Consider the following 23,665-nt stretch of genomic DNA (forward strand, 5'->3'; position numbering starts at 1 on the left):
TGTCACAAAAAACAAAGCAAAAAGAATTATTTCCTATTGGTGATGTGATCCGTGTTCTTTAAAGGATGTTGCTTTCTTCTGTGTTACAATTTGCTATCCTGTCCTCCTTTTCCTCTCCTACAGATTAGAGTACTCAGTGTTTCCCCACAGGTAGACTCTGTGCTCTACTTTGAGCTGTTTCTAATGGTGTTCTTAGGTAAATTAATTAACAATTCTATAGAAGTCTTAACTCCTATAAGTAATCCTCCACAGTATTATGGTCTGAAAAGTCTTATGCTTATATAAATAAAATATATATCACCATATATGAGTATAATTTTATGTTAGCAACAAACTTATGCCATATATTCACTGGTATATAAAAGCGTTATAACTTAAAGTCATTTTGTATGCATGCTCATATAATTTTTATTGCTTGTATATACTTTTTATTTTACAAGACCCAAGGTCCCGTTTTCTAGTTTGAGTTTCAGCACTGTTTTATATTACATAGGATTATAGTAAGATCATTAGGCATTAAGGAACTGTGGTTTCAACTGTACTTTTCATTTGAAGAATTGGGTGGCATACAGCTATGATTTTTTTCTTTGATGATGTCACCATGAACAGCAAGATGGCTAAATCCTTCTGAGCATTAAAAATTTCAATCATGGTAGAATCATACTGTGAATAGGTACAGATGTAGCAGGCTGGGAGAAGTAGGAGTTACTAGGAGTCCTGGGAGGGAAGGCTGTGCAGACATGTATAAGCCTTAGACAGTGATGTGTAAGATGAGTAGATGGGGCTCATGAGGTGGCTTAATAAATTAAAGGTGCTTGCCACCAAGCCTGATGATCTGGGTTCAACCCTCAGGACCTGGATGGTGGAAGGCCTTCTCAACACACATATGCTATGGCACCTGTTTGTGTACACACATATACAGATGAATAATTGCAGGGGGAAAAATATAGATGGGAAAAATTAAAAGTTTCTGCCACCCCATGTAAAGTTATTATCTGGTTTTTTTTTTAAATAAATTACTCTTAAAGTAGCAGCTTTTATTTTCAAAGTATGATTTTTGTCCCAAATTGACAAAATATGTGGTTGTACAAGTTCTTGGGTATTATGTCTCATTGATGAGAAAATACTATTGTTGGTATAGCCAACTGTTGTTGAGTTCTAGGGATGTCTTAGTTAGGATTTCTATTGCTGTGATGAAACACCATGACCAAAAAGCCAGTTGGAGAGGGAAGGGTTTATTAGACTTCCACTTCCACATCATTGTTCATCACTGACGGAAGTCAGGACAGGAACTCAAACTGGGCAGGATCCTGGAGGTAGGAGCTGATGCGGAGGCCATAGAAGGGAGCTGCTTGCTGGCTTGCTCCACCCCCACCCCACGCTTGCTCAGCCTACTTTGTTTGTTTGTTTGTTTTTCTGGGGTTTTGTTTTCTGTTTTGTTTGTTTGTTTTATTTTTCGAGACAGGGTTTCTCTGTAGCTTTGGAGCCTGTCCTGGATCTAGCTCTTGTAGATCAGGCTGGCCTCAAACTTACTTCGAGATCTGCCTGCTTCTACCTCCCGAATGGTGGGCTTAAAGGCGTGCACCACCACTGCCCGGCCAGCCTACTTTCTTATAGAACCCAGGACGACCAGCCCAACGATAGCACCATGGGCTGGGTCCTCCCCCATTGATCACTAATTGAGAAAATGCCTTTAGCTGGATCTCATGGAGGCATTTCCTCAGCTGAGGTTCCTTCCTCTCTGATGACTCTAGCTTGTGTCAAGTTGATACACAACCAACCAGTACAAGGGGTTTCTTTCTTCTTTTTTGTTGTTTTGTTTTGATATAAGGCCTCACTCCCTAGTTCATGCTGGCCAAAAACTAGATTTTCCTGCCTCAGCCCAAGAGTCCGTCAATGACTGTCTGTCTGTCCCCCTTTCTCTCTGTTGTCTGTTTACATTTTTGAGACATTGTCTCACTGTATAACCCTGACTGACCTGGAACTCACTATATAGGCCAGCCTCCTTGAACTTATAGAGATCCATCTGCCTCTGCCTTGGGAATTAAAGGTGTGCACCAACCACGTATGGATTTTTTCCCTTCCCCCTTCTTTTGATCATAAATGCAGTGTTTTCTTTTTCTTTAAAAATGTCTTTCTTTTTTGGGACAGTCTTGTAAGTCCTGGTTGTCCTGGACCTTGCTCTGTAGACCAGGCCATCCCAGAACCTGCAGTGATCTTCCTCTCTAGCATCTTGAGTTCTAGGATTATGAGTATGCAGCCAGCTTGGTAACTGAATGAACGAACCAACAACTTTGTACATGAAAAACAATTATCCTGCCATTTGTTGTTTTCACATATTTAATTAAGCTGTGACTATAGTTGCTTGGACATATTATTGATGACTTTAAAACCCCTCAATCATTTGAAAGTAACTTTTTGTATTTCTATTACAGGTAAATTGGGATATTCACATTGTACAGAAACAGAGGTAAGATAAATGTATGGATATTTCTGTAAAATAGTCTTATACTTTTTGGCATGACTTGAGTAGTGAACTCTTGCTGTGGGTTTCTCAGTTTTCAGATAATGTTATATTTAGAACAGGCACATAACTTCTCTATTCAGGAAGCACAAATGTGAAAAAAATCAATTACCTGTCTACTTGGCTATAGCATTAGAAGAAATGGCTTAAACATAGCTTATTTCCTATATTCTTAAAATGATTTACCATTCAGAGCCCTGAATAAACATTATTTAAGTTTATCTTATTTTTTCATAATTCAGTCTGGTGTGTTATGATCATATGATATGTTATGCTTGGATATGGAAGCTTCCATAGTGCTTCTTTAGTAGAACAAGAAAATTAAGACATGGGCATTGTTCAGTTGAAATTAATAATGTGAAGTGCTTGGGTATTTTTAAAGGAGGTTTATTATTTTAAAATACATTTGATAATTTTATTTGGGATTCTCATGTGAAATTTGAGGAGTTTCTGTGTGATTGCTTGTGTTCCTTACAGTTTTCAAGGATAACATTGGATGCCGGGTTGTCTATATGTGTGTCTCCTGTCCAGTAGCAGAGTGCCATCTAAGACTAGAATATTAGCAACTTTGTTAATGTGTACATATTTAAGAAATTGTAGCCAGTGGTGATGGTACACGCCTTTAATCTTATAATTCTAGCGCCTGGGAGGCAGAGGCAGGTGGATCTCTGTGTTTGAGGCCAGCCTGATTTATAGAGTTGAGTGGCAGAACAGCCAGGGCTGCAGAGAAACCTTGTCGAGAGAGAGAGAGAGAGAGAGAGAGAGAGAGAGAGAGAGAGAGAAATTGTGTCTACTTTTATAATGAATCTGAGTGCTGATAATAGGTTTCAGTAAATTTTAACTCCTTTGTGTAAAATGTAAGCTTCCTAAAAGATGTTGCATAATTAAAAACTAAAAATACATTCTTCTTTTTAATTAAATTCATTTTTATATTTTCTGTTCAACTTTAAAAGTATAAAATTTTCAAATTAGTTTTTTAAATGGACTAAGAATTTAGTATTTTTTTTTAAAAGAACTTACTGTTTTTGTTTAGTTAGGATTTTTGATGTATTTTTCACAAGATAAAAAGAAGTAGGCTCAAGCAGAAGAGAGAAGTATTGCTGTAGTTCCAGGGTCTGTATATTTATAGCTATGACATTCTGAGCGATGAGTTTTCCCCCAGACCATTGCCTATAAAATACTTAATATAATTTCTGTTAAGCTCATAGAACTGTGGAATTGTAAAAAGAAAATATATCACTATTGTAAATTAAGAGTCTACAAATACAGTTCACATCCATCTGCATTTGACCTTGAAATGTCCTAATGGAAAGCTTGTCTTGAGCCTCCTTCTCCTGTTTCATGTTGTATTGCCATGAGATCAGCATGGTTTTAACACTGTGTAATATCTGAGAGGGTGGCTATCAGACTAACTGCAGAGGCAAACCTGAGACCTGGCTGCCCACTACCGAGCCCATTAGAGTGGTAGAAAGGTGTAAAATTTTTATTTTTTGTTCAACAGTAATTTTTTTCTTCCTTAAAAGTTTTATTTATATTAATGTGCTGCAGGTTTAATTGGTGAAATTAATAAGTATCTTTAAATTTTGTTTTGATTTCTGGCATTATGAATGTTAGTGGTTTACAGGCTGCATCAATAAAAGCTCTTTAGTGGTGAATTTTTGTTTTGGTTTGTTTGTTTGTTTGTTTGTTTGTTTTAGAAGAGTATCAAGGTTGGAAAACCAGGCACTCTTGGGCTGGAATAGAGCCTGCAAGTGCAGCTTGTTCCTGAGAAGTGGGGTTGGAGGGAGAGAGGAAGCTAGTGTGCTGAGGCAGCAACATGGAGTCCCTGATGACTGACCACAAAAACCAGTCCTGGAGAGTGGTTGCAGTAGGCTGGAAAGGGTACTTTTGAGAGCCTGTCTTGGTTTCTGAATTGATTTTCTCTTGAGGAAGGAAACTCCCATATCCTAGTGTGAGGCCGAAGCCTTTTGTACTCTTGCCAGCAGGAAGGCCAGACTAAGAATGTATGGAGTTAGCTGTGTCAGGGCTGTGTACATGTGTCCTGTGTGTACATGCCTGAGCTTATGAGTGGGTGTGGGTGGTGGTGGAAGGGCTGGTCAATGCCCTCTCCTTCCAGCTTCCTAGAGTCCTGGTGGACTGCTGCAAAGGACCGCAGGATGAAGGTGAAGAAGCATGCCTTGATAGAGTATGTTGTTAGAAGGTCCTGGTTCCTAAGCAGGGTTCATAGGCTCATGAAGGGACAAAAGGGAAATTACCTTTTCTGAGGCTGTAGTAGTCTAATCAAAGCAATGTAGTCAACATAGAGTTTTAATAACACATAAAAACCATGTTATGAATTACCTTTTAACTGTGAATTTTAGTTTATTCTTTGAGATTTCACAATTGTATACAGTGTATTTTGATCATGTTTATTACTCTTATTTCCCCTCTCAAACTACTCTTGGATCCCCTTTTCCCCCCATCTCCAAGTTTCATGTCCTCTTTATTTTCCCCTTAAAATGTAACTGCTGAGACAATTTGTGCTGCCCATGTGTGCGTAGCTGTGAAGCCATCCCCTGGAACACTCAGTCTACCAGGGGCCAGGCCCCTAAAGAAAGCTGACTGTCTGTGCTGGTTAGTTTTCTTGTTGTCTTGACATAAGCTAAGTTTTTCTGGGAAGAGGGAACAGATTGAGAAACACCTCCATCACAGTTTCTTGACTTTCGTTTGTTGTGAGATGGTGACAACCCTGGGTAGATGATCCTCAGTTGTATAAGCTGAACAAGCCAGTAAGCAGTGTTCTTCTGTGACCTCTGCTTTAGTTCCTGCTCCAGGTTCCTGTTTGCACTCCTGCCTTGATTTTCTTCCATGCCGGACTGTAAGTGCTAAGATGAAATAAACCCTCTCCTCTGTTGCTTTTGGTTAGGGTGTTTATTGCAGCAATAGAAAGCAAAGTAGAATATTTCCCTAGCAGTAATAGCTCCTTAGCTAGGGGTAGAAGCTTATGAGCCCCTCCCCTCAGCCCATGCTGGAATACTCTCTGAATTCTCTTCCAGGGCTTGTCACCTCACTAGCCATGAGTTTATGGCTAGATTACTGTATCAGGGTACCTGGTTTCCTCCTGTGGAAAGGCCTTAAATTCAGTATAGAGTGCTGGCCACTCTAACATTCACGGCAGTAGTGCAGCCATGAGGATATCAGTCGCACCATATTCTGGTCATTATTGTGACCCACAGGGTTCACAGCTGGGTAAAACTGTTGATGGCCATCCCCCACAGCAGTCTGTAGATCACTTTCTGGTACCACTAAAGCTGGCTGTTAAGGACAAAGCTTCAAGGTCAGCACTAGCTTCATTTCTCCTTGTCCTGTGACCAAAGTGTGTGATCCTATCTGGCATAAAGTTTGGGAAGACAAGTAGGAGCAATGCCTATATCCAGTATTGTTTGGGGACACACACTGTCCCCACCCCATACTGATTAGTTTGATGTTGTTTTATTGTTGTGAGTTCGGATCTCTTTATGAAGCCATACTGTCTTGGAACTTGCTATGTAGACCAAGATGACGTTGAATTCATAGAGATCTGCCTGTCTTTGCCTCTTGAGTGCTGGGATTAAAGGAGTATGCCACCATGTCCAGCTGGCTTTTTTTTGTGTGTGTCAATTTAACACAAGCTAGGTTCATCTGGGAAGAGGGAATTTAAATTAAGAAAATGTCTCTATCAGATTTGCCTATAGGCAAGTCTGTGAGGGCATTTTCTTTATTAATGATTGATGTAGGAGGGCTCAGCACAATGTGGTTGGTGCTTCTCTTTGGCATATCATTCTGGGAAGTATAAAAACAATTGTAGCTGAGCCAGATAGTGGTGGTACATATACTTTTAATCCCAGCACTCAGGAGGCAGAGGCAGGTAGATCTCTTTGAGTAAAAAGCCAGCCTGTTCTACAGAGTGAGTTCCAGGACAGCCAGGAGTTTCAGGGCTACACAGTGAAACAAAACAAAAAAAGAACAACATCAAAAACAAAAAGAAATGAGAGGAAAGGTAGACAATCTGAGCAGCAAGCCAGCAAGCAGTGTTCCTCTATAACCTCTGCTTCAGATGACCTTGCTGTGCAGCAGGACTCCTGCCTCAGCCTTCTCTGTGTCAGGGTCACAAGGCACAACACTTGGCTAGCACAGCTGTATTCTTTTTCTTTTTTTTCTATCATGGCTGTTGGAACCTAAAGTCCAATCACCGAGGAGGAGTTGCCCCAAGAGACCATTCTCACACCGCAGTTGATGTAAAAGCAAGAGCATTTAATTCTGTCGCCACAGGGTCTTTCAGCATTCGAGAAGCCAAAAGACCCCGAATGATTGTTACAAGCTACTTTTAAAGTAAAAAGCCATAGAAACAAGGCGGGGGAGAACTCCAGGGTTGTTCTTCAACTGTTAGGATTGGCTTATTCAAAGTGCTATTAACAATAATTGGTCTGGGGGCTGGAGAGATGGCTCAGAGGTTAAGAGCATTGCTTGCTCTTCCAAAGGTCCTGAGTTCAATTCCCAGCAACCACATGGTGGCTCACAACCATCTGTAATGAGGACTGGTGCCCTCTTCTGGCCTGCAGTCATACACACAGACAGAATATTGTATACATAATAAATAAATATTTAAAAAAAACAATAATTGGTCTGAGCCAGGACTGGAGGGCAGTTGCCAGATCAGGTGAGGTAAGAGGAAACATTTGAGGGCTACTTTGACCCCTTCCCAGGGACTGAGTCAAAACACCTGTGGACATCTGAGGGTTATCTTGTCTTAATTCCAGGAGCGGAGCTTTATTTGGAGAACACTCACAAGGACTCAGGGAGATGGAAAGTCCCCAACCAACATTCTAGTAGGTGCAGGTGTAGTTGTTAGGTTCCCAGGGGTGGTGGTAGGGAAGCACTAAGGCTGAGAGGCCTCAGAAATTGCCTCAGAGTTTTACAATGGCCAGCTTTTATATGATTTGTTTTAAGGAATGTTCCTTTAAATAAAAATGGGGTTTTCACTATGTAGCATATGCATCTACCACCTGAGTGTTGGGAGTTCAGGTAATATGCTATCATGCCTGGCTTCTATGTGAATATTTAAAAGTTTTTAATAGGCAATTAAATTTCACCCTTTTTTTGTTCTTAATAATTTTAAATTTTAATTGAAATATAATTACATCACTTCCCTCTTCTTTTTTTTCTTACCAAACCCTCTCATGGTCTTTACCCCCAACCCTTACCACCCCCATTGCCTCTCAAATTCATGGTCTCTTTGATTATTACTGTTACATACATACATATGTGTATATAAACATAAATATATAGCTATAGCATGCTGAGTCTGTCTTATAATGTTTGTATGTGTATAATTTCAGGGCTGACCACTTGGTTTTTGAAGGCATTTTTTTCCATTGTTTTATAAACACACCCCTTTGTTAGGCATCATCATGGTCAGATTCAACCATTCCCACAAGTCCCACCCCCATAATTTTCATATTCCCATGCCTAGCAGCCACTCACTTCTTGCTGCTCTTAATGCTTTAAGGAGCTCTGCACGCTCCCTTCCAGAAGTGGGTCACGCTCCAGCTGGTAACTTATAAACTTGTAAATGGTGACTGACCTGTGCTTGCACTTGCCTGTCTAGAAGGCAGCTCTGACCCAGGGTTAAGACAGCTTTAACTGCTGCCATTGTACAAGTTTTCCTGCTTCCATTATTGAAATAGTATGTATGGATTGGAACCCTTGAAAATTGCCAGACACTTGAAATTCCTGGATTGTAGCTGGACTTGTAGTTTCCAATCTGAGCCTGTTCCATTCCGTCTTGTAGACTAACTGCTGCCAGTCATAGAGCGCTCAGAGCCTTTGCAGGAGAACGCCTAATGAATAACTAGAGCGGGCTGCTGTTCTCGTGGAAAGTTGGCTATGTTTTAAGTGGGATAGGTTAAACCATTATATAACACGGAGTTAGCTTTTATCATTACTTAATCTTGATAGAGCTCATTTAATTGAACACTCATTGATAGAGCTGATTGTAATCTGTGCAATAACAGAAAAACTGGATCGTCACTGAAAGGAACTGTAAAAACACTCATGACTTATTTTTATTTTTAAATATGTATATGTATGTGGGTATGTGTGATTGACTGCAGTGCCCACGAAGGCCAGAGACATTGGATTCCTTGGAGCTGCGGTTATAGGCTGTTGTGAGCCACCCGAGGGGGGTGCAAACAACTCTGGTTCTCTGCAAGAGTAATGGCTGCTTTTTACTTCAGAGTCTGCTCTCCACCTCCTCCTCTTATATTTTAAACACTAAGTTTACACGCTTATGTCATAAAAACTGTTTGTAATATTTATACTTTTACATTCATTTTAAAAACTGCTGAGGGTCTACTGTGGTGAGCATTGATAGAGACATTATTTTAATAACAATTCTATGAAGCTAATTTTATGATTATTGACATTTTGGAGTTGAGAATTAAAGAATAGAGAGACATAGTACCCTTCGATGTTAATCTTACCTGTTGAGTTTAGGAGCACTTGGGAGACACACTTGTGGATATGCTTGTGAGGATGTCTCTAGAGAGGTTCAACTGAAGAGGGAAGAGTCCCCTTAGCTGTGGGCAGCACTGAGTAACTGGGTGGAGAGATGGAAAGGAGAAAGCGAGCTGAGCACCAGCGTCTGTCTCTGTGAACACAGTGTGCCGAGCCACCTCATGCTCCTGCTGCTGTGCCTGTCTCCTGTGATGGACAGGACCGGCCAAGTGTGAGCCAGTAAATCACCTTCAGTTGCTTTTGTCTGCTGCCTTGTCACAGAGGAAGTCACTGATAGACTTGCCCAGCTCAGATGGCTGGTAGGCAGCCGCATTCATTGCCTGCTTCCCTGTGTCGTCGTCATCCAGCTTGTTGTTGCCTTTGGTGTAACACAGCTGCACAGGGCTGGAAGTCATCTTGCTGTCCCTTTTCTGCATGTGCCTCTTGCACGTGAGTACTGCAGTGATGGCCTTTTGAAGCCAGGGGCTGTGCTTCAGCTAAACTGAAGCTTGGGAAAAGGCTCGAAGGCAGCCCATGAACCCTCGGCCCTCATGGATTAGATGGGTGCAGGGTTTTTCTGTAGGAATTTATGAAATAGGCTGATTCTAAATCAGAATGATTTAAGAATTGTCCTATATATTGAAGTCCTTGGGGAAATTGGACCTGTAATTCTTGGTGTGCCTTGGGAATGAGTCAAAAAATACATTGACGTTAGTATCTTAGGCTTAATCCTTGTGGTTATGGATAGTTTGGGGCATATACTTGAGTAGACGAAAAAGTTTCCAGATAACCTAAATCACTAAAGGTACTATGTAGGGTTTGTTGCTTTAGTGCAGAGTGTAACATTGGAAAATGTGCATTTGGTCTTTAGCTAAATCTGCCTGTTCTATTTTGACCTCGCCTCTGGCTCGTGGATGCTCATGTGACAGTTAGGTGTATACTGCTTTTTAAGTTGACACTGGCTAAACCTTGCTTAATTTCAGAAGTGATAAAAAAAAATCTAACCTGAAGTAATGGGATGTTTTTATTAAAAGTAGCAGGTTGAGGAAATAGCTCAGCTGGTAAAGTGCTTGCTACACAAGCCGGAGGGCTTTGTTCACACCCCAGCAACCCTGGCACGGTGACCGATTGGAGAGCATTGTTGCCTTTGCTGGAAGTTGACTGGAAGTTCTGTGAGATCCCAGTATGGCTACCCTCCTCCTCAGAGCCAGTCTAGACGCTCCTCCAACACTGGGTAACATGGTCATGGACTTGGAACCTCAAGCATCCCATGATCCTTTCTCTGTTCTGTTGCCTGGAGGCATATTGCAGGTCTCACATGACCATCAGGATGTGGAGACCACAGGGCCACCGTAGAGTCTGTCTGTATGATCAGGGACACAAACCGTATGACATGCCTCTCACTGTCAGAGCACACTCCTGCCTCTCAGGTATCTTGCCAGCTGTGTATGACCCAGGGACATGAGACAGATGAATACCTTAGGAGCTGTGTGTCTCACTTGTGCTCTTTATAAAGACAAAATAAGGAACTAGGTTAAAGGAGACTAAACAAAAACAAATAGAATCGATGATACTTTATTTGGAGCAAAGTACTGAGAAAACATTTAGGGGACAGTCATTGACATTTTAATATGTATAATGCATTGTATAGGTGATAATTTTCCTGATTTGGGTAACTACTGTGGTCGCCTAAGATATGTCCTTAGCTTTGGAAAATAAAATTCACACTATTTGGATAGTAGGTAGGCATTGTGTGTGCTGTTTTCCTCCCAGATCTGAGGGAGCAGAAGAGGCGTGATCTCTGTCATCGGCAAACCTGGTAGAGGACAAGTAGAAGTTCTTAAGGCCTACTCTTGAGATGTTTCTGCAGCTTTAAAATTATATCAAAATAAAGTTCCCCAAACTGACTTGAGTGGCAAGGACATGTCTTAGAAGTTGGTAGTCTGATTGGGGGTTGACCTTAGTTAGTGCTGGTCTTTCACTTCCCAGTTCAACTCTCACAGGAACTTCAGTTGAAGCATGTCTTCTGCCACGCGCCAGGGATCCATAGGGGCTGCCTCCTTTCTCCTTGAGTCGATAAATATTGTTGCCCTTTAAGTTGAAAGTTGCTAGGTGTGGTGTTGCACACTTTTTATTCCAACACCCGGGAGGCAGAGACAGGCAGATCTCAGAGTTTGAGGTCAGTCTGGTGTACAGAGTGAGTTCCAGAACAGCCAGAGCTGTAACACAGAGAAACTATGTCTTGAAAACAAATAAGAAAACAAACAAACCCAGACCTATAAGCAGTGCTTTATGTTATACATCCATTAGAGACAATACAGCCTGAAAGCAGGTGAGAGGGGAGAGCCCTTTCCTTTTCTTCTGTGGTCATTAAATGTCATTAGATTGTGTCTTGTCGGAGGGAAATCTTAGAGATAAATATTGTTTTAATAAAACCTAGGAGCATGGAGAATATTTGGAAAAGAATCAGTGCTTCTGAGGTAATTTTAGATTTGAGGTACCTTATAAACATTGTATATATGTTGCTGGGTGGTGGTGGCACATGCCTTTAATCCCAGCAGTTGGGAGGCAGAGGCAGGCGGATCTCTGAGTTTGAGACCAGCCTGGTCTACAAGAACTAGTTCCAGGACAGGCTCCAAAGCTACAGAAAAACCCTGTCTCGAAAAACAAAACAAAACAAAAATAAATAAATAAAAAATAAAGAAAACCCCCAAACCATTGTATATGTCTAGTTTAGTGTAAAATATAATTGTAGACCTGTAGGGTGGCTTAGCAAGAATAGCTACCTGCAGCTAACCCTGACAACTTGCGTTCTATCAAGCCACATGGTGGAAATGACTCCAGAAAACTGTCCTCTGACCTCCACAGGCATGCCATGACATATATGTGTCCCCTCCATACACATGCACCCAGTATAAATGAATTAAGGTGTAGTGACTAAAAAATAATTACATATAGTTAGAAAGACATAATCATACCAGGCAAGTACAAGAAAATATGTAACTAAATGTCACAGTTATTAGTTTCTACCACGAATTTCATAGTTTTGAAATGTCAGTGATTTGATACCCATTCTTTTGATGACTCACTCTGGTCTGTTGTATAAAAATGCAAAATATCCAGACTGTGTGCTGCCTTGGCCTGCAGACACCAGTACAGGCCAGCTGTCTTCACACCCACCACCTTAACCAGCTTCCTGGAGTCCCTAGTAGATGCGATTGGGCAGGGCCTACACACCCAGCTATGCAATAGTGTGGGCATGACAGCCACTGGATTCCATTCTTCTTTCCTTCATCTAGCATATTTAATTAGGCACTGGCCCAGTTTGCTTTCTGTTGTAATAACACCAGCCAAAATCAACGTGGGGAGGAAAGGGTTTACTTGGTTTACAGCTTACAGCCCAGTGCAGGAGCTCAGGTAAGAACTTGGAGGCAAGAACTGACACAGCGACCAGGGGGAGTATTGCTTGCTTACTGGCTCACTCTCAAGCTTGTGTTCTGCTCCCTGTACAGCCCAGGCCCAACTGCCCAGGGATGATACCACCTGTAGTGTACGGGACTGTTTGTATCAGTTAGCAATTAAGAAAATGTCCACAGCCATGCCCACAGGCCAATCTGATAGAGAGGCATTTTCTCAACTGACTGCCCTCTTCCTAGGTGTGTCAAGTAGACAACCAGTGTTAGCTGTCACTGACTTCCTGGAAAGTGCTGTCAAGAAATTAACTCAGCTATTTCAGGCCTTTGAGAAGCTCAGAAAAACCAATGGAAAGCTTATGTACTTTGCTTCTTGAGCGCTATTAGTACAAGAGAAACAGGGAGCCACAGCTGTTGATACATAATTCTCAGCAGATCGTACGCTGCAGCATTTCTTCCTTGCCAAGCATGTCTTTTAAATAGCAGATTTATTTTGGGGACCCTGAGATGAAACAATCATTTACCAAATGCAGAGCTGCCAGGCACAGACATTCAGAATTAGTCTTGCCCTCATTCTTGGTACTGGTATGACATAGATAAGCTGTTCTGGCTTCTACCTGTCTCCGTGAGTTCTCAGTGCCTGTTCATGGTTAAAGCAGCACCTGCCACCTGCTCTGAGTAGCCTTTTCCTCCACATCATTACCCCTTGAGCCCAGACAGGAGGAGTGGCTGATGGGAAAGGAAACAATGACAAGTTTGAGTAAGGGGCGCTCGGGCTATATGAAGAGGCCAGAGCAGCAGGTCTGGCGCACCTTTGTCAAGAACTTTCATTGTGAAAGCAACAGGGCTGTGGAGGTTGGAGTGGGGTTTGCTTCTTCTTAGTGTGGAGGAGGAAATGAGAGGTTAGCAGGGTCCTGAACAGCTCACATTTGCAGTGAGTATGTATTTCGTGTATCCTAGGCCAACCTCTTAAGTTGCAGTAGGAGAGTGAAGTTCTGATCCTGTCTCTACTTCTCACGTGGTGGGGTTACAGCTGTGCACCCCCTGCTCAGCTTGTACTCTGGGTCGAACCTAGAACCTCCTGCACCCTGCGCAGACCCTCTACCAGCTACATCTCTAGCTTCTGGTGACTTCTTCAACATGATGTCAGTCACTAGAAAATTAATGACAAAAGTCCTGCTTCCCATTTCTTTTTTTTGAATTATTTGATTGTCATTTTAAACATTAAGAATAATCAAAAAGGAACAAAACAAGGACAAAAAATTGTCCTTGGAATATATGGAGTTTTATCTAAGCTACAGATTTCGCCAGTAAGATTTCAGTGTGAATTATTTGTCATAAGCAACAACAATTCTGTTACTAACGTTAATTACTCAAAATACTCCCTCTCTAACTTTGCAGGGAAATATTTCTTTCTAAGCTTCTATACAGTAAAAATTTAAGTACTCAGTGACTTGCCTTTTGTGTCTGATTTATGTATTGCTGTATTTTTTAAAATTAGAAGTAGAATGATAAAAAGAGTAATGTGTGCCTGTGACCCAAAAAAGGGCAAAAGAAAACTGAAATGACAGAGTGGTTCCAAGAGTTGAAGAGTTCATACTGAAGTGGAGGGGGGCTCCTGTTTTACTAGACACACGAAACAAGACAGAGTGCTTGCTGCCTTTGCTTAGCTTCTATTTCAGTCCTTACCTTCTTTTTATTAAGTAAAAGGTGGTCTAGGCCTTCCCCTTTTCTAGGCCTTTGAATTTACTTGGAAACTGTCCACGTGGAGTCAGACCCCGCTGCACACCTGTCCTTGACAGTCCAGAACTCTGCAGAGTGGGCCTGGGCTGGAGCAGCGATAAGGACTCGCGGTCTGGCCATTGTGTCCTTCCAACAGTGGCTCCTTGTGAGGCAGGTTGAGTGCATCAATGCCGCATTGTAGTTGGGTTTGTGTAATCGGTACAGTGTCTCTTCCAGCCCTCTCCCCAACTTTCTTCAGGTGGCAAATAGGTCAAGGTGATGTCCGATGAATGTGACTCCCTGAGGTACATGAGGAAGATAGCAAGGGCAGACTTCTCAAATGACAGTGGCCTCTGACCTCAGAACTCCACAGTTACTGCTGTGTGACATCTCTACTGACAGTTACCTCCCCAAGCCAGACTGCGCCCCCATGTGTGTGCGCACTCGTGCATGTGCCAGAGGCTGACATCAGGTGTTTTTCCTCAGGAGCTGTAGACCAGACTGACCTCGAATTCAGTGATTTCCTTGCGCCTGCCTTCTCAGTGCTGGGATTAAAGGTGCGTGCCACCACTGCCTGGCTTGTGAACTCACTTTTATAAGGCATGTTCTTTGATTCTTTTTTCCTGATGTTCAAACATACAAAATATTTTTGTGTTTCAGCTATCAGCTTTGTTTTCAGAAGTATGTCCTCTGCCCCCTTCCAGTGACTGCCTGCTGAGCTGCAGCCAGAGACATTTTCTCCCTGCTCCGTCTTCCTGCAGTCCAAAGGCAGGGTGACATCATGCCTAATGCCACTCTGCGGGCTTTCAGGGAACCCTTCATAAGAGTGCTTACAGGAGTTGGCCAGGACTGTTGGTCTGCAGCAGCCTGGCTTCTCAGGTGGTGTTGCCTCCCTTGTTCATCTTCACACGCACTGGCCACCGTCCTGTGTGACAGACACCTCACGCACCTTCTGTCCCAGGGCCTTTGTACTGGCTGGTCCTGCTTCTAATGCTTTCCCAGATTGCTGTGTGCCCAGCTCTCCCTCACCACTGGCCCGCCTCCCTCCTGCTCTGCTGTAGCCATGGGGTATGGCATGCGTTAATTATTACAATTTTACACTGCCACCTTGAAATACCTGTTCTCTCACCTTTTTCCTACGAGAACGTAAACTTTAGAGAGCACAATTACTTCTTGTGTCACTGCTGTCACAGGCTCTGTAGTAGTAGCTGATAACATCATCTTCAGAGAGTTTTCTCAACTGTATACAACGGGAACATATTTATTGTGTTTGTAGGCATCATTTTAGCTAAGCACTCCTCCCTTAAGCTTATGTTATGCTCATAAAGAAATAATCAGCCAGGTGGTGGTATATACCTTTAATCCCAGGTTGATTGTTATGAGTTCGAGGCCAGTCTATAGAGCTGTTATACAGAGAGACCCTGTCTCAAAAAACTAATACAACCCATTTTACAAACTGCGCACATAAACGCAGGTGTAGAAAGACCCTGACTCAGGAGAGGTATCCTGGTATGCCATGTTAGTCTGGGGGCCTGTGGAACCTTCCCCCATGAGGATGGTATCCTCAGGGACCCCCGGGGACCCTCATACTAATGTCTTTTCTCCACAGAGCTCATACTGCCCTTTCTCTTGTGGCTTGGGCTGTATGGTGGACGTGAGGCGGATGCCTCTTTTGAGCCTTATCTAGTTTAAGTGTTCTGCTGTGGCCTCACACTGATATGCTTTCTAACTTTATGAGGAAAGTTCATTTCTAGTTTTCAGACCACATTGGAAGAAAACTTTGAAGCTTAATGTATTCAGCAGTTAAAATGGCTATTCAGTTACTGGTTACAATGCCCTTATGGGCCAATTAGTCTAAGCTTGAACTTGCAAACCTCTTTGTCAGTGTTTGCTTTATGCAAATAAAGTATGTGAGCAGCTAATGGGGAAAGGACTTATTTGGTTAACATTAAACCACCCTCCATGTAGCAAAAGGTAACTTGCTCTTCAATGACATTAGGTCCCTGCTTCCTTGTTTTGATGCATAAGGTGGCAAAGGTGGTGGCTGTCACTGGATTAGACTAGAAGGAGCCTACAGCTCTATGTCCATCTGTCTTTGTCCTGTTTCTCCTCTGGCTGGGACTTCTTGTTTGTTTTCTCAGCTTGACACAGAAGCTCTTTTCAGAAGTGGTGCGCCGTAAACCACTCAGAACAGGCTGGTTTACTAAGAACAGTTTTCAAAGAACCCAGCGTTCCATGTATACTGCTGATGTGTGTGTGTGTGGAGGTGGGTGGCCCTTGGACTTCCCACAGGTCAGGGAACCCTGATTGCTCTTTGGGCTGATGAGGGAGGGGGACTTGATCGGGGGAGGAGGAGGGAAATGGGAGGCGGTGGCGAGGAGGAGGCAGAAATCTTTAATGAATTAAAAAAAAAAAAAGAAGCAGATCATGGTGATAGTACCCTGACTTCTCTCTAGGAAGCCTTAGTAGGGCAGGCTGACTGCACACCTCCCCTCTCAGTCCCTGGGCAGGGAGGTTCAAGGTCAGTGTTTCCTCTCTCCTTCTTTAGATCCCTCTGTGACCGCGTTTGAGCAGAACCGCACAAACTCGTATTCATGGGCTCTAAGCGCTGGCTGCATAGCCGGCTCACGTCCTGATAGCCTTAGTCTAGATTCCAAGTCACTAAAACTGGGGGAGGGGAGTGGGATGAAGGTTAATATGCATAATGCCTATTTAACAATGATAAGTATGATAATTAAGATGTGGGAAAATAATTGACATAGGACCTTGTCGGTCACATGGCATCACAGTTCAGTAAGTGTCAGCTGATAGGAAAATACACTTTAAGTTGTATTTCTTTCTTTCACATTCTCTTTTTATGCATATTAACTTATCTGTATTTGTGAATACCTATCTGATCTCTGCCAGGAGCTGAGTACACAAGAATGACCGAAACAGATCTGACTTTGAGCACAGCATCCAGCAGGAAAGACAGGTGTGCTTGAAACCTGACAGTTACTAGAACATTTATGTTGAACCAGGAGTAGAGTTTTACAATTACTAGAACATTTATGTTGAACCAGGAATAGAGTTTTAAATACAGACTTTAATTTTTAAAAGCTTCTGCAGTGGAAAAGTGAGAAAAAAATCAGTGTAGTTTTCCAGAGTTTTGAGAAAGAGGTGCTTACGCGAGCGAGCTGTGTAACTGTCCGTCAAGGACAGTTAGTAGGTCAATAGAAATGGAAGAAAGGGGTGGAAAGAAACGGCTTGTAAAGCAGACTGGAGCAAGTCCATTGAGGATTTTCTAAGTGAAACAAGGAGAGAATTGTGAACTGGAAAGTGAAGTTCCTAATTTTCCAGCACTGAAGTCATAACTCTGACAGCAGAGTCAGACTTAGTAGCTGGTTTGCCAGAAGGAAAATTTGGTTTAAAAGTATGAACAAACCTCAACAATTCTAACATGGTGTAGTGATCATTTTGTTTTTGGTATAACTGAATACTATATAAAAGTTTATTGTTAACTGTAAATAATATATCATTTAAACATATTTAATTTTATGTATATGATTGTTTCCCCTGTGTGTATGTGGGTGTGTAGCATGAATTCTAATTGGTCTTAATAATAAAAACCTGGAGTCAGATATTAGGGTGAAAGCTGAAAGATCAGAGAAGCAGAGCAGTCAGCCACCAGTTCTTACCTCTCTGACATCCTCAGAGTGGGGTATCCTTTCTCTACAAGACCTCGGACTCAATGCCTGAGCTCTAGCCTCCTCCCGCCTTATATTCCTCTCTCTGTCCAGCCATATCCCTTCCTGTCTCCACCTCCCCAGTGCCGTGATTAAAGGTGTGTGACTACCAAGTACTGGAGTTAAAGGTGTGAGTCACCACTACCTGTGTTTGATTCGCTTTTAGACTGAATCAATCTTGTGTAACTTAGGGGTGGTCTTGAACTCACAGAGATCTGTGTGCCTCTGATCCTGAGTACTGGAATTAAAGGTGTGCGCCACCACTGCCTGGCCTCTATGGCTAACTAGTGGCTAGCTCTTTACTGTAATACTCAGGCAAGCTAGAACCTGGAAACAACCTAGATGCCCTTCAATGGAAGAATGGGTGAAGAAAGTATGGAATATATACATATTAGAGTACTACTCAGCAGTAAAAAACAAGGACTTCTTGAATTTTGCATGCAAGTGGATGGAAATAGAAAACACTATCCTGAGTGAGGTAAGCCAGACCCAAAAAGAGGAACATGGGATGTACTCACTCATATTTGGTTTCTAGCCATAAATAAAGGACATTGAGCCTATTATTAGTGATCCTAGAGAAGCTAAATAAGGAGAACCCAAAGAAAAACATATAGGCATCCTCCTGAATATTAACCTTCATCAGGCGATGAAAGGAGACAGAGACCCACATTGGAGCACTGGACAGAAATCTCAAGGTCCAAATCAGGAACAGAAGGAGAGGGAGCACAAGCAAGGAACTCAGGACCGCGAGGGGTGCACCCACACACAGAGACAATGGGGATGTTCTATCGGTAACTCACCAAGGCCAGCTGGCCTGGGTCTGAAAAAGCCTGGGATAAAACCGGACTCACTGACCATAGCGGACAATGAGGACTACTGAGAACTCAAGAACAATGGCAGTGGGTTTTTGATCCTACTGCACGTACTGGCTTTGCGGGAGCCTAGGCAGTTTGGATGCTCACCTTACTAGACCTGGATGGAGGTGGGTGGTCCTTGGACTTCCCACAGGGCAGGGAACCCTGATTGCTCTTTGGGCTGACGAGGGAGGGGGACTTGATTGGGGGAGGGGGAGGGAAATGGGAGGCGGTGGCGGAGAAGAGACAGAAATCTTTAATAAATAAATGAATGAATGAATGAATAAATAAATAAAAAATATTCAGGCAAGCTTTATTTGTTAAAGCACAAACAAAATATCATCACGTGTGTGTACATACACACACACACATACGTACCTGGTTCCTACGTATTGGATCCTCTGAAACTCTGGTTATAGATGGTTGTGAGCCACCATGTCGGTGCTGGGAACTAAACTAGGTCCCTTGCAAGAACACTGAGCTATCGCTTCAGAGCCTTACACATCATTTCTATAATGAGAACCAGGTACAGTGGCTCATGCCTTTGGTGAAGATGAATGTCTGTTCTCAAAAATGCAGACCTTCCAGTCAGTTCCACACAAGGAGAAAAGATTAAATGGCTGAGTAAACTTTTTGTTTTTGTTTTGTTTTTTTGACAGCAGGATGCAAATTAAAACGACTTTGAGATTCTATTTTACTCCAGTCAGACTGGCTGTCATGAAGAAAACAAATGACAACAAATGCTGACAAGGCTTTGGGGATGGAGATCTTTTCCTTACTCCCTGCTCGTAGGAGTGCAAACTAACGGAACAACTGGAAATCAGTATAGACCTTCAGAAAACTCACACTAGGAAGCCATGTGACACAGTGTATCACTCCTAATGAAGATGTGCTATATATACACATAAAGGGATTTAAATTAGCTGTCAAGAAAAATAAAATGATGACATTTACCGGAAAATAGATGGAACTCTAAACTGTATTAAATGAGATGACCACATATCAGAAAGACAAAATTTGCGTATTCTCTATCATGTGTAGTTCCTAACTTTTAATATTTGTGTGTATGTAAACAAGGAGGCATGAGAGTGGATGGGACTTATGAAACTAGATAGGAGACCAGGGAGGAAAATGATACTGAGAAAGGAAGGTGGGGGAGAGGGAAAGGAGGCTGCTGTTGGGGGTCATAGGACAGGAGAGGAAGGACCAGGGATGGGGAGGAATTTGAGGGAAAAATAGCAAATTTTGTGTAAAAAATATCCCATAGTGAAACCTTACCCCAGCCTGGAGCTCCCCTTCAAGGACTTCTGGCCAGGGACTGGATTTCTTGGTAAAGGCACTGACATTTGTGGATGTTTGTGCCTTTACTCATAGCTGGGCTAAAAGAACTAACCCCGAATTCTGGGTGTAGAATTAGAAAGTCAGTGACATCCTCATTACAACCAAAGCTCTGTATTTCAAAGAGGAAAGTAAAGCAAAATAGAGTGTCTCTTTGCATAGCTGGCTTGTCTTTACTATTTTTTTAAATATTTATTTATTATGTATACAATATTCTGTCTGTGTGTATGTCTGAAAGCCAGAAGAGGGCACCAGACCTCATTACAGATGGTTGTGAGCCACCATGTGGTTGCTGGGAATTGAACTCAGGATCTTTGGAAGAACAGGCGATGCTCTTAACCTCTGAGCCATCTCTCCAGCCCATCTTTACTATTTTTTGAAATATTTCTTCTTCCTTTTTTCGTTAAATAATTTTGTTAAATAATAAAATCATACTATTTTTGTTAAGCCTGTTTTTCCTTTTCATTAATGTCGTCTTCTGATTTGTTCTTTTCCTGGCATGGCAGTTCTGTTCCTTTCACCGTCCTGTGCTGTATTTTAGGTGTGTTTGTAGTGACTCGTGTGTTGTGAAGTTGCCTGTTTAAAACAATTCCCACTTGAGAATCTGCCACCTAGGGCATGTCTCGCCTGTTTGCATTCATTAGGATATTTAATATATGTGGACTAATTTCTGTCTTCGGATTGTTAGGCCCGTTTTGGTCTTAATGCCTCCTCCCACCGTGCAAAGCACATTTTGCAGTCAAGCATGTACTTCTGCATAGAAGAAGTGACAAAGAAAAGCATGGGCACTGCTCTCTCCAGTTGATCAAAGTCCCCACAGCCCTTTCTGTCCTTCTGACCTGTGATAACAGGATGTCTGAAAGTTCCTTCAGAGAATGATGTCATCAATGTCAGACAGATTTGGAATTATTAAACTGTTTTATGAACTTCTCTACCCATTGTTGAAAATTATGATGCAGAACATTGATTACTGGGGAACTTAATGTGATTAGTGTTGGGTCAAGTTTCCTATTATAAAAACATACCAAGTCACAATTTTTAGCTTTTTAAAGTTGAGGAATAAATGGGCATCACCGCTTGGTTAACATAAAGCAAGGTTAAATATTTCCTTTTGTGTGGTGGACTTCTTGACCGGCGACGGAAGAACGACCACCACACCAGGATTCCACTCAGATCACGCTTTACTGGAGTGCCCTTGATTGATGGGGGGCAGGGAACGAGAGGGTAGGAAGCGGAGGGGCAGGGAGCGAAGGGAAGGGGCGCACTTAGGCAGCCGCTTAAATAGGGAATTGGCACATGGGTCGCCCTGTGATTGGCTGCCACCAACAGCTGACACCAGACCGCATCAGGATAGGCTCAAGGATCCTCATCCACCGCCGCATGCGGGAAGCAGGGATGCACAGCTCTCAAAGCCATAGCCAAATACGGAGTTGTTTGTGACCAACAAGACAGGATGTTGGCGCCATCTTGTAATGACGATCCTGTCCGGCTCACTACACTTTTGTTATTTTTTTTCTCTAAAATGTTCTTTAAACTTTCCTATACTTTTCATGTGATCTAGAAGAGACAGTTCCTTACACATGCTTTATGCCTTCTCATAAACAAGAGCAATAACTGGCAAAGCCGGAGGGTACCGAAGCAGAGAAAATGCGAGGTTGGACTAGATGTGGTTTCCACTTCCCAGAAGACAAGAGTTATCATGGGCACGAAGTTGACCTGATTTCTATGGCGCTCCGTTGAGTTATACTCAGGTGGCTTATTTGCGTTGAGCCACCTGTGGAGCTGGAGGATGGCTTTTTCTCTGAAAGCCCGTGAACCTTGTCGAGTTGTAGACAGTTGTTAGTGAGACCTGTGATTGAGAAGCAGTTCATCGGGTTCCTTGTCTGTCTTCTCAATCTCATCACCTAGGCTCTCTGAGTGAATTTTTTTCAGTAGATAAATTTAAAGAGAGGGGATGTTTTTATATTTAACCAGAGTAAAGTTCAAAAATTAACAAACAGGTTTTTTTCTTTCAACGTCTTTATCTTTTAGTCATGGTTAGTATTTAACCTTCTAGTGCCTTGGCTTTCAGAATGGAGATTATAATTTGTGCTGTATGGAACCTTAATTAATACTTACTAATCATGTGCTTTAAGCCAGAGATGAAAGTCCCTTCAGTTCAAAGTTCATAATAACATTTCAAATAAGCAGCTGAACTTTCTGGAGAAATGACTGGCCTCAGATCATTAACTTACGTATCATGATTACTTTGTGCTGTTTTGATAAGATGGGACATTTTTGTTCTTTTTAAGAGATTCTCAGTCCTACCTTCTAGAGTTCTTTTTTTTTAACATTTTTTTTATTGATAAAAGAAGAATAAAGAAAAAAAAACAAATTTCCACCTCCTCCCAGCCTCCCCTTTCCCTCCCCCTCCTCCCACTCTTCTCCCCCTCCTCCCACTCTTCTCCCCCTCCTCCCACCCCTCTCCCCTTCCCCCCACTCCTCTCCCCCTCTCTCTCCAGTCCAAAGAGCAGTCAGGGTTCCCTGCCCTGTGGTAAGTCCTAGGTCCTCCCCCCTCCGTCCATATCTAGGAAGGTGAACATCCAAACTGGCTAGGCTCCCACCAAGCCAGCAGATTGCGTAGGATCAAAACTGCGTGCCATTGTCCTTGGCGTCTCATCAGCCCTCATTGTTCGTCATGATCAGAAAGTTCAGTTTTATCCCATGCTTTTTTTGGTAATAGTCCAGCTGGCCTTGGTGAGCTCCCAGTAGATCAGCTCCACTGTCTCAGTGGGTGGGTGCACCCCTCGTGGTCCCGACTTCTTTGCTCATGTTCTCCCTCCTTCTGCTCCTCATTGGGACCTTGGGAGCTCAGTCCAGTGCTCCAGTGTGGGTCTCTGTCTCTATCTCCATCCATCGCCAGATGAAAGTTCTAAGATGATATGCAAGATATTCGTCAGTATTGCGCTAGGATGGGGTCATTTCAGGTTCCTTATCCTCAGCTGCCCAAGGAACTAACTGGGGACCTCAGCTTGGACACCTGGGAGCCCCTCTAGGGTCAATTCTCCTGCCCACCCTAAAGTGGGTCCCTTAACTAAGGATTGTGGTTACGTGCTCCCCTATCCAACCTTCCTTTATCCCGATCCTCCTATTTCCCCAAGTCCCCCCTCCTTCCCTTCTACCTTTTCTCTCCCCATCTCCCCTTACCCCCTTCCCACCCCACCCCTTCTAGAGTTCTTAAGTCTTTTTATTTCACTCAGTGAAATATTTACTTAGTAGTTGATGGGCAATGTGTGAGATATTGTGCTAGGAACAGGGCATAGCTAGATCTTTCCTTCAGACAAACAGGAGTATGGAAAGAGAAGAATTGACCCACAGAAAATGTCTCATTTTCCTTATTCTTTCTGTAAGTGTATTGTGACAAAGCACCATGTCATCCTAAATTTACTTAGTACTTAGACATCAAGTGTGTTAACTCATGCTCACAATATTGGTTTCCTGGGACCGTGGAGATGACTCAGTGGCTAAAGGCTCTTGCTGCCAAGCCTGAAAACTTGAGTTTGATCCTTAGAGAAAGTAAAGTGAAAATGGTGGAGG

General features: G+C 42.6%; 1 protein-coding gene across 4 annotated transcripts in view; it reads left to right on the top strand.

Annotated features, from left to right (window-relative positions):
• The window catches only part of Spire1 (spire type actin nucleation factor 1), a 123,101-nt gene that overhangs the window by 20,125 nt on the left and 79,311 nt on the right, over positions 1-23,665 (top strand). For all 4 annotated transcript variants that reach the window (XM_075968423.1, XM_075968421.1, XM_075968420.1 and 1 more), the window contains exon 2: positions 2,436-2,470. In XM_075968423.1, the coding sequence (XP_075824538.1) occupies positions 2,436-2,470 (35 nt within the window). The remainder of the gene's footprint in view (positions 1-2,435; positions 2,471-23,665) is intronic.

This window comes from Microtus pennsylvanicus, chromosome 4 (genome assembly GCF_037038515.1).
Source record: "Microtus pennsylvanicus isolate mMicPen1 chromosome 4, mMicPen1.hap1, whole genome shotgun sequence".
NCBI classification, from domain to species: Eukaryota; Metazoa; Chordata; class Mammalia; order Rodentia; family Cricetidae; genus Microtus; species Microtus pennsylvanicus.